The 12,060-nt window shown below is 35.7% G+C and overlaps 1 protein-coding gene across 1 annotated transcript in view; it reads right to left on the bottom strand.

Annotated features, from left to right (window-relative positions):
• The window catches only part of Faf1 (Fas associated factor 1), a 424,408-nt gene that overhangs the window by 189,816 nt on the left and 222,532 nt on the right, over positions 1 to 12,060 (bottom strand). Inside the window, exon 8 of the mRNA XM_004639141.1 lies at positions 10,590 to 10,676. Coding sequence (XP_004639198.1) covers positions 10,590 to 10,676 — 87 coding nt within the window. The remainder of the gene's footprint in view (positions 1 to 10,589; positions 10,677 to 12,060) is intronic.

Below are 12,060 nucleotides of genomic sequence, written 5' to 3'. Positions count from 1 at the left end.
CACACACACACACACGTCACATACTAATACAAAGCAGTTCAAAATGTAGCCATCCTTGTTCCTAAATCTGTTATTCTATTTGTCAATATAGAAATGTTTTGTTTTGAACATTTCATTTTTATGAATTCATCTTTGAGTTGTTTATATTCACAGATGTCAATTTGCTGAGGGTCTGAATAACACAAATGAATACATTCATAAAATATAAAATTATGTTGAGACTGGGTGTGGTGGTGTGTCTGTAATCCTAGCTCTTGAGAAGCTGTAAACTGGTGGATCACTATGAGTCAGCTCTAGTAGTAAGACCCTGAACACCCTGTTGACCCTTCCCTAAAATACAAAAAACACCCCACACACTATGTTGGACATCACTGAGCATACAAAAATGAAGAAGACAGTCTCTACCTCCAATGTTTAGAATGTAACAAAATAGAAGAGAAATACAAATACACAAATTTTACAAAAATCAAATGTTTCTATGTGAAACCATTTGCTCACTACCTTTACCAAAATTAGTTTAGTCTTCTACGATCACATTCCATGCATAAAAATTAACATCATTTCCTTGTATATCTGTTTCTGATAATACTTTGCAATTTTTGGTAAGTAGGACTTTGTCCATATAACATTAAGGGTCACTACTATCACTTGAGCTGATCTTTCACAGTTGTTTCACTGTCAAATGGAAGAATAAGTGGATGGTTAAAAAACCAAAATTTTAAATAGTTAAAAATTAGTATGTCAGGGGCTGGGGAGATGGCTCAGTAGGACAAGCGTTTGACTGGTAAATGCAAGGATCTGAGTTCAATCCCCGGTTCCGCCAAAAAAAAAAAAAAAATTAGCATGTCATCCATCCTTGTACTACTTCAGTTTAAAAAAATAGGAATAACTACCCTTGATATTATTCACCCTTTTAATTTTCATAATAACAATGAGTAGATAGCCTTATTCTACATTTATATAAGCAGAGACCCAGAAAAGTTAATTCATTTATGGTGACTCAGATGTTAAATAATTGAGCCAGGTAGGAGAAAGGAAGGGAGAAATGAAAGAAAGGAACAAATAAGGAAAAACAAAAGAACTTAAGTGAAAGAACTATAAACTAATGTTTAAGAAGGTTACAGAAGGTTGCCTGAGAAGAGTCATGGGTAGTGCTCTTTAAGGAAAAGTCCTGAAGAAAAGAAATAATTGCAGATATTCTAGCTGGAAAGATTAGATAATTAAAAGCAACTGAGTGAGCACACAGTATATGTGAGGAATAGGAAAATGAGTACTTAGCTTAAGGTAAAACACATATGGTATAATATTTAATCATTCATTCAGAGGTATATATCAAGGATTTACTCTGCTCTATATGGCAAAATATAACTTGGAAGGGAAGTTACAGACCAAAGAATAAAGGATCCTGAATGCCAACATAAAAATGTGTGCTTAAACCAGCAGGTATTAAGTTTTCATTAAAGATAACTAAGCAAAGCTGATAACTCATGCCATACTTTAGAAATACCTTACGGCAATAGGCAATGTCTATAGTACAGGCTTATGGGTGTCTGTGTTTAGACAGAAGTTCCTGCCAAGTGAGGACAGAGACCCAAAGTCAGTAACTGTCCATAATTCGACTCCTTCCTTCATTTATTTATTTAAAATTTGGTACAGGGTCTCACTACACAGCTCAGACTCTTAGTGATCCTCCTATTTTCAGCCTCCCTAGGGCTAGGATTACAGGTGTGAGCCACCACCCCAGACTCAGTCGCAGGCTCAGTTCTCCTGGGGGGCAGGGCTGGCACAGCATGTGGTACCGGGGATCAAACCCCAGTCCCTGTGCTTGCCTAAGCATGTGCTTAGTCCGCTGAGCTATCTCACTGGCCCTCAACTCCTTAACAAGACTTTAGGGATAAGTCATAGAAGAAAATGAGCCCCATCAGAATAACCAAAGCAGATGGCATTCTTCATTCATAGGTTCTTTTTGTCAATCAAAAGGAATGTGTGTGTGGTTGCTTTGCTTTATTTTTATTTTATACAAACAAAGGTGCCAAATGAGTGGACATCCTAGAAGGCTAGAGGCAGCAATACTCGCAGAACACTTAGAAGACAGTCTGCAGTCACCAAAATCCCCAGGTACTTGGAAATGAGGAACAAACAAAAAATCCAAACATGGAAGGCAAATTCATCACATGGATTCCAGTATTATGGTGTTTAGAAAGAAGGATGGCTACCTCACAATTTCAATCCTGCTTATAATGCAGGTACAGAGAACACTTGTTTTGGGGGAAAAAAAAAACTTAACCCCCAAAGAAAAAGCCAACTGCATCTGTAGCAGCCAGGCTCTTCCTATGCTGCCCAGCCTAGCAGCCATCACCCAGTGCCTACTGTCTTAGCTTACTTCCAATAGGGAATTGGAGCTCAGTGAGCAAGATATTTGCAGGAGTAAGGTCTTAAGTAAGGCACAGGCCAGAGAACCACACTGATAGCAGCAACTAGGTTAGGATCAGCAAGCATTAGTGCCAGGAAAAGAGAAAAAAAAAAAAAAGAAAGAAAGAAAGAAAGAAAGAAAAGAAAAGGAGGGGTGTCACAGTCCTCAACAAGGATAAAGTACCGGGCACTGGGTGATCTGGGGGACAATAAGGCACAGAGCACACAACTGCTGTATCCAGTGTTTTATGGGTGGTGAAAAGAAATAGGAGCAGTGCCAGAGGGGAAACACTCTCGCTACTACCCCCCAAAGACTGTCAGGCTCTGCTACGTGGTATCTTTAGAAAGGCTGGCAAAAAGTTGATAGTGCTCATGAGGGAAAGAATCAATGAATCAGAATTGGTTCCCTGAAAGGATAACAAAGCTGATAAATCTTCATTATCACCAACTTACAAGAAACTCATATCAATATAATTAAAAGTGAAAAAAGTAAAATCACAATACATCATGCTAAAATCCTGAGGATTATGTATTTTGGCTGGGTGTTGTGGTGTCTATAATCCCAGCATATAGAAGACTGAGGCAGGAGGACTTTGAGTTTGAGGCTTGCCTGGGGGCACAAAACCAAACTCGAAGGAAGGAAGGAAGGAAGGAAGGAAGGAAGGAAGGAAGGAAGGAAGGAAGGAAGGAAATTTTGAAAGCTTAGATTCCAATAAAGTAGAGAACCCAGAAGAAATGGAAAACTACTTGAACACATAATAAATTACGAAAACTGAACTGAGAAGACATAAAAGCCCTGAACAGGTGGATAACAGACAATGAAACAGAGACAGTAATAAAAATCATACCAACTAAGAAAAGCATGAGACCAAAGAATTCTACTACTCTGTTAGGGAAGAACATCAATATCCCTCAAATTTTTCCATGAACTTCAAAGGGAAGAAAGGCTGCTAAGGTCGTTAACTTTATACAATCTTATAAGACAAATGAATCTGATGTTAGGAAAATAAAAAAGGAATAAAAGGAAGGGGGAATAAGAAAACTGAAATGTGTTATGTCCACTTATCAATCCCCAGCAATGAATGCAATTATTTACTGCTGCAAACAAGAAAGTCAAAAAAGAGAAAAGAAAAAAAATCATATGTCATGACCAAATTCATTTAATTCCAGTGATACAGGCACGGTTCAACATACATAAATCAACAAATGTAATATATTACATAAATTTTAAAATCATTTACTCTATTTATTTGGCACAAGGTCTCACTACACAGCTCAGACTCATAGTGATCCTCCTTTGTCAGCCTCCCCAGTGCCAGGATTACAGGCGTGTGCCACCACACCTGGTTTCAGTAGCCAGATCAGCGTGGGGCAGGCATGGAATGCAGTAGCAGGGATCGAACATGGGTCCTCGCGCCTGCCAGGCAGGTTCTTAGACTGCCGAACTATCTCCTTGGCCTCTATGTTACATAATTTAAAAATTCACATGAACATGTAAATAGATGCAGAAAAGGGCACTAACAAATCCAATATCAATTCAGATTTTTTAAAGTCAAGAACAGATATAAAAAGATCTGACTTGAAACTGATGAAAGTCATTTATGACAAATCTACCAATAACCTATGAAACAGAGAAAAACTGAAAAACATTCACTCTAAAATGAGGAATAAGACAAGGGTGTCAACTATCACATTGCTGTTCAAAACAGCACTTGAAATTAGCCAGAGAAATTACACAACAGAAATAAATAAAAGGGATACAAACAAGAAAGTAAAAATATTCTTAGTTATAAATGGCACAGTCATTTACATAAACAACCTAAAAACACTACCAGAATATTTTTAGAACAATAAATTCAGCCAAGTATCAAAGTACAAAATCAACAGCATTGCCGTGTAGCAATAAAGAAATCAGGAAAAGAATTCCACTCATAGTAGCTTAAAAATTAAATACCTAAAAATTAACCTAACCAAGGAAGTAGAAGGCCTCTATAATAAAAACTAGAGTAGTGGGGGGGGCGCGAGAGCAAGAGATTGAGATTGAAGTAGACATTAGAATACGGAAAGGGAAAAAAATTGGAAAGACATCTCTCATTCCTGGATACCAATATTGTCAAATGGCCATATTACCAAAACTGATAAATTTACTGCAATTTCCAATAAAATACTAATAGCTTTCTCCAGAGAGTCCTGAAATGTATATGGACCCAGAAAAGAGCCAGAATAACCCAAGCAATACTTGACTAAATAAATAAAGCAGGAGGCACTATAACCCAGATTTCAAGTTATGCTGCAAAAGTATTGTAATAAAAACAGTACAATCAAAAAATAAATAAAAAATAAAAACAGTATAATCATTGGCACAAAAATAGACATACTGATCAATGGAACAGAACTGAGGATGCAGAAACAGCCAGTGTATCTTTAGCCATCTCATTTTTGACAAAGGGACCAAAAACATATGTTGGAGAAAAGACAGCCTCTTTAACAAATGGTACCAAGAAAAATAGCTATTAGTGTACAGAAGAATGAATATAGATCCCTATTTCTCACCCTACATTAAATCAAAATGGGTCAAAGACTTACATATAAAAACAGGAACAGTGAATCTCCTGGAAGATAAAGTAGGTTAAAATTTTGAAGACACAAGCAAATGCAAGGAATTTCTTAACAGAACCCTAACTGCCACTAACAACAAGAATCCACAAATTTAACTTATATCAAATTAAAAACCTTCTGAATAGCAAAGGAAAGAATGAATGGACTGAAGAGACAACTTATAGAATAGGAACAAAATTGTTAGCTTCTCCTTGGACAGAAGATTAATATCTAGAATACTGAAAGACCTCAAAAAAATTAGACCCCCCCCCAAATTAAAGACCCAATCAAAAAATGAGTAATTGAAATGAATGGACACTTCTCAGAAAAGAAATGATGAAAACTGTTCAGCATCTTTAGCCATTAGACAAATGCAAATCAAAACAACACTAAGATTTTATCTTACTCCAGAAAGTACTGTTATCTTATGAAATCAGTAACAAAAAATTCTGGTGAAGTTTCTGATTGTTTGGTTGGTTTTTGAAAAAAGCCTTCTAAGTTGCTGTAGGAATGCAAACTAGTATGATCACTATGGACATCAACATGGAAATTCCTCCACCCCCAAAAAATTCCATTTGACCCTGCTATTCTTGTTCTAAGCATCTTCTTGAAAGAGGAATTATTAAAGACAGGGTCTTACTATTAGAGTCATAATAGTGCAGTGATACATGCCATATTTATTGTAGGAGATTTCACAATAGCTAAACTATAGAATTGTATGTCCATCAACAGATACTACTCAAATATATAGAAAGATAAATTTGGGTCATTTGTAGGAAAAAGAATTGATCCTGAGAGGCCATAATGCTAAGTGAAATGAATCAGGGAGGAAAAAAATCATGTTTTCTCTTACAGTAGAAACCCAAAATATAACAACAGCAAAATAAAGGGAAGATGGCATGAGCGAGGCAGACTTTGTTGAGAAGGAGAGAAAGGAGAGGGCAGGGACAGAAGTGGAAGTAAAAATGCTCAAAATGGAATAGTTTTAGATACCAGTTCCCTAAAATCTATGTGATTATTATGTATCACAAACATATGTCAACAAAAGACAGATGTGGTGGTGCACACCTATAATCCAAGCACTTGGGAAGGTGATGCAAGATCACTGTGAGTTCAAGGCCAGTCTGGGATACATAGTGAATTTAAAACCAGCCTGAACAATATAGCAAGGTGAAGACAAAGACGAAGATGGAGAAGAAGACAAAGAAGAAGAAGAAGATGAAGAAGACGACGAAGGCAAAGACAAGACGGAAGGAAGGAAGGAAGGAAGGAAGGAAGGAAGGAAGGAAGGAAGGAAGGAAGGGGGAGGAGGGAGGAGGGAGGAGGGAGAAGGAGGAGAAAAGAAAGATGTGGGGGCAATGCCAGTGAGACAGCTCAGCAGACTAAGAACATGCTTAGGTAAGCGCAGGGGCCGGGTTTTGATCCCTGGCACCACATGCCGTGCCAGCTCCGTCCCCTGGTGTGCTGAGCGGCGACTGAGTCCGGACATGGTGGCAGGCACCTGCAATCCCAGCACTGGGGAGGCTGAGAACAGGGTGATCACTATGAGTCTGAGCTGCATAGTGAGACCCCTGCACACACACACACACACACACACACACACACAAAAACACACAAAAACAACAGGGAAGCGGGCCAGATAGCTCAGGGGATTAAAGTGCCTACTGAGGTAGACACAGGGACTAGGGTTTGATCCCCAGTGTACCCTGCCAGGCCCGTCCCCCACAACTGAGATTGGGTGTGGTGGCACTTGCCTGTAATTCCAGTGTTTGGGAGGCTGAAAACGGGATCACCATGAGTCTGATCTGTGTAGTGAGACCCTGTGCTAAATACATTGGGGGAAGGGGGGGAGCGTTATATGTAATGGTTTTGTTTATATGTGGTTATATATTCTCAATGTGAAAATATTTACTGTTTCTGACTCCTACCTATATGCCAAAAAGCCCTTACTTTAAAGTTTGCAATTGCTCAAACTCTGAATTAATATCCCTTAGGTAATGATAGAACCATGGAACAGCACTGGTATTCCAAAACCACACAAACAAAAAAAGACAGGGAAAAAAAGGGCATAAAACAAAAAAAGTTTCAAAAAGATTTTTCCTCTTTTGATAGCCTTATTAAATCTTGGAACTGAAAAAACTACATAAAATCATGTTGTAATAAAATATCCAGATATAGTTAACTGTGTTAAAATTATTTCTACTCTCTGGAAGCCAAGAGCTTCCTTGTTAAAGTGTAAAATGAGATTTTGGCTCCTTGCAACTCCTTGTTCTCACAGCTGAACTGTCACAGCATGAAAACATTCCCCTACTGGTGAAGCTTTAGATAGCTATTTCCCTGATGAAAAGAGTGTAAAAGGAGCTGATAAGAGTTACTGACAATCATACAGTATCTCATACTCCATTAGAAGACAGCTAAAAGCAAAGAAATATTTTAAGTCTGAAAAGAAATGGGTAACAAGTTTTGCATAATTATTGACTTTATGGAGTAGTTTACAAATGACAAAAGACTGAATTCTACCAGGTTTATGAGACTTAAGAATCTAATTATAAGTCTGATTTTTTCCTCTTGCTTTGACTCCTACCACATGTCCAAAAGCCCTTACTCTAAAACTTGCAAAGGATACCAAAGAAGTACACCAAAGAAACCATTTTCTGTGTTACTGCAAAGTAATTCTTATAGAGTATGAATACATAAATGAAAAAAACATTTTAATCTAGTCCTATATTACTGTCCATAAACCAAATAGTTTCAAGATATAAATTAGAACCTTATCATTTATTCATTTCAAATTTTCAATTCAGTGATATTTAGTAAACTTACAGATGTGCAACTTTTTCCCACAACTTAATTTAGAACATTTTCATCACCCTTAAACCTTTAACATTTTGATCTATGATACTGTATTTCCATAAATTACTGTATATTCAAAGCTACACAAATTTCTGCAAGTAAGCAGAAAAAGTGCAAAGTAACTTCACTTTTAATGACCTTTACAACCAATCTTCTATTCTGGCACTGGGAAGCAAATGTTCAGGTGCTCTCCCTGAAAGTTAAACCATTCTAAGTATTAAGTTATGGCACACTGTCTTGGAAAGAAATTAATTATATTTTTGTTGGTAACACATTTCAGGCTGTTTACACAGCTGACATTTCTCAGCTGTACCCAATTTATGCCCTAAGCTGTGAGGACTATCGTGTTTTGTAGCAGATGCCTCCACTTGATTTTATCAAGTACATAAATATCCCTGCCTAAAACAATATAGATTACGACCACCAATTTTGTAAGTTTTCATAATCGTAATGAAAGAAAGATTTGATGACATTTCTTTGGCTAGGCTCTTCTAAAAGTCTACAATTAACCAAGCCATTTTTGCTTAAACTCAAGCACTCAAGCTAATGCTATGGCTCCAGTTAAAGACAGCTTGGCCCTAAACATCTTTGTTGTATCAAATCATGCAGCTCAAAGCAACATCCCGCCAATGTGGCAACATTTGCTCTGGGGAAGTCTGGGCAAGCAACACTTTGCAGGTTCTGGGACAAGGTGTAAATATGAATAATGAGGCAAAAAGAATCAAGCATCTTAATGGAGAATTCCCTCTTGTGCTTGCCGTGATTTAGATACAACACCAAGTAGCATTACATTCTAAATACTTTTAATTTTATATGCTTTCCATATTTTCCTGTAATAATAAAGTTATATTATATTACAATGATTTGGTTAAAATTTATATACTATAAAAGTCATTAAAATGTGGTCTCCATGAATTTGTACAAGAAATATGTCAGGAATTTTATTACAGGAGAATTAATCATTTTTCAGTAACTTTCTTTTTTGAACTTGCACCTGATGAGCCTAGTGTAGTCCGTTTTCTACAGTGTGGTATCCAAACTCATTTTTGTCTAAGCTCAAGCAATGGAGCCAGTGGATCTGCTCAGAAGCCTGTGGAGTTACACATTTCTAAATTTTATCTGTTTCCTTATGTCCTCCCTCCCCAATTAAGTAATCACTTTTGCTTTCAACTTTTTACCATGGAAATCTTCTAACATAAAAATCCAGTATGTGCATCATTAAGATCCAATGATAATATATGGCTAATCTATATTATTACCTCTATTCTCACTGTTCCTGTCATTCCACAAGTTATATTGTAGCAAATCTTGAGCATGGTTTAAATCAGTCAGTTCTTGCCTATGATCTTTTTTCAGTTACAGTATCTAAGCATTAATTACAATACTAATTCTCATTCATTGTCTATTGTGAACTAGGTGGTGAAAATATGTTATCCTTAATCTTTACAACAATAGTGCAAAGTAGCACGATAACAGAAAATGGGAGAATTGTAATGACATGCTCAGATTTTAATTCCTTTCTTAATATCATCTCTTGCAACAGGTTCTTAGGTAATGCTAAGAATATGTATAGTTTGTTCATGTCCCCTTAAGCAATACTCTTTAAATAAGTATTGCACATTTTCTATTAAATTTCTTACCCTCAAAGGAAAAACAAAGCAAAATGAAAACTACTTAAAAACAAACAAAACCACAGCTCTATTCTTAGCAATAGTCAATCAATTGGCAATCTTGGTGATACTAATGCTTGGCCCTAGAGATGTAGCTCAGTGACACAATGCCTGTCTGGCAAGTGTGAGGTCCTGAGTTCAATTCCTAGTACAAAAAAAAAAAAAAAAAAAAAGCAAGCAAATTAAAATCAATTGTTCAGAAATAAATGTAATTGCCTATATCTATACTCAAAGTAAATAAATAAATAAAGGTTTTGCTATTTTCTGATTATTTTTAACATTCTGCCATTCACAAAGCATTTTCTAAAAGTGCAGTGTTTATAGCATGACTAATCAGACCCAAGCAACATCCATATAAACAAGTTGCATACTAGGGAAGCATTCTATCCCTGAAATACATATCTAGCCTTTTCACTTTATTTTTTATTTTAATACAAGGTCTCACCTGGTATCAGGTGCTCAGGCTGACTAGTTGCCCAGGCTAACTTCAAACTGGAATCCTCCTGACTGGGTAAATACAAACTTTTCATCAAGGGAAAAAAAATTCATTTGTTTATTTATTTTTAATGTATTTCATACAGGGTCTCACTACACAGCTCGGACTCATAGTGATCCTCCCATTTTCAGCCTCCCCAGTGCTGGGATTACAGGCATGTGCCACTACACCAAGACTTGGTGGCCAGCTCAGCATACCCAGGAGCTGGGCCAGTGCAGCATATGGTGCCAGGAACCTAATTCCAGTACCTGCACTTGCCTAAGCATGTACTTAGTCTGCTGAGCTACCTCACCAGCCCTAAGAAAAATTTTAAGATAAATCAGAGAGCATCAAGTTCCTGATACTGACATAACATTACTATTGTAATGACGTATTTGGGCTTGGATATTATTTTGCAAATAAATTCAATTATTAAAAGTGCTCTTATTCTCACATTATTTAACTTACAAAGCTTTTTCAATGGAATACTCAAACTATTTGAGTCTCCTTATTTTCAAAGACAGACTAACAGTGGTAAACGAGAGAAAGGATACAAAACAAAGAACTTGACTGTGACTTACTGAATCATCTGTGGCAGAGGGTGGCCAGCCCTCCCATAACTGATGCCGAACAGGTATACTTGTAAGGTCATACACATTTCTTTTTACCTATAAAATAAAATAAAATTAAAATAGGGTTTCCACATTACTTAAGATCATTTCAGTCAATTATGTAACATACAATGCATTTGCTGCTTCTTCTAGATTCAAAATGAGAATTTTAAGGTAAAAAACACACAAGCGAGAAAAAAATTACATAAAAATGAAACAAAACCAAATTTAAAAGCTGAATTTCAGTGGAGGTTTGATGAAGTAATGGTTCAAGAAAAAACCCTCTTTATTGATTGTTTTTTGATTCCTAGCTGAATTCAAGTTTCTTTTTAGTTAAGAAACTTTAGGTATACAGTTCACTTAGGACAGACTATAATCATAAATGTTCATAATTTATTTACTTTTTATAATTTATTTAATTTTAAAACTGCAATAATTCAAACAAAAACATGTTTCAAGTTTCTATTTGGGAGATAAAAGAGTGTTTTGAGGTGTGGAGATTGAATTGAAATCACCTTTTTAAATGTATGTTTCAAAGATAAAAACTTTACTAAAGTGGTACAGATCATTTCTTTGAAGCAATATTTAAAACTATGTAATCGGATATTTACTAATACTAGAGTTATTCATTAATACAATGTTTAGGCCCTTACTGAAAATAAAACAGATTACATCTTATTAAACATTAAGAAAAACTATCTTTCCCAGTGGCAAGAGTACACCTCTCACCTTTAACAGGAGAGAAGGTAAGTAACTTATCAGAAGAAGTCATATCTTAGCTTTTATCCTAGATAGCTTAGAGAAATTCTATTTTATTATTTGTAATTAAAATAAATTAATAAATTGTAACAATAAAGAAATCATCCATCTTAACCAACTCTTCAGGTTAGTCATAATGCTATTACTCTGTTCTAACAACAAACAGTATTAGTTCTTTTTTTTTTTTTTTTTGCTATGTGATTTTTTTTTTCCATAATTTTATTGAGAAACAAATAGCAATGAGACAGTTTCAAACCAAATTGGTAGGACAGTTTCAGTAATTAACACATTGCATACATTCTTCCCAAACAGTATTAGTTCTGAAATGTTGCATTTATGATCTATCATAAGATTTCAATATGGCTGATTGGACCTAAAAGACAAGCAGTATTCATTTATGTTTTTTAAATTCAGAAACCTAAAGTATTATGTTATCCAATTATAGCATTTTGTTATCACATTACTCTTTCTTATACATAAACACATCTAAGTTACCCTACAAGTGAAACAGAGATAAATGTTCACTAGAGAAAAAAAAAACAAAAAAACAGAACAAAACATGGAACTCAATCTATTTTTATCTCCACTGTACACCTGTAGAAAAAAAGACTTAGTAAAAGATATCTGAGTAATAGAAACATGGCTTACGCTCCACTTAATTCAAACAGCTTTTCTTTAAATA

The sequence above is a fragment of the Octodon degus genome, unplaced genomic scaffold, assembly GCF_000260255.1.
Source record: "Octodon degus isolate 3935 unplaced genomic scaffold, OctDeg1.0 scaffold00107, whole genome shotgun sequence".
In the NCBI taxonomy this organism is placed as follows: Eukaryota; Metazoa; Chordata; class Mammalia; order Rodentia; family Octodontidae; genus Octodon; species Octodon degus.
This window is presented reverse-complemented; position numbering and strand designations above follow the sequence as displayed.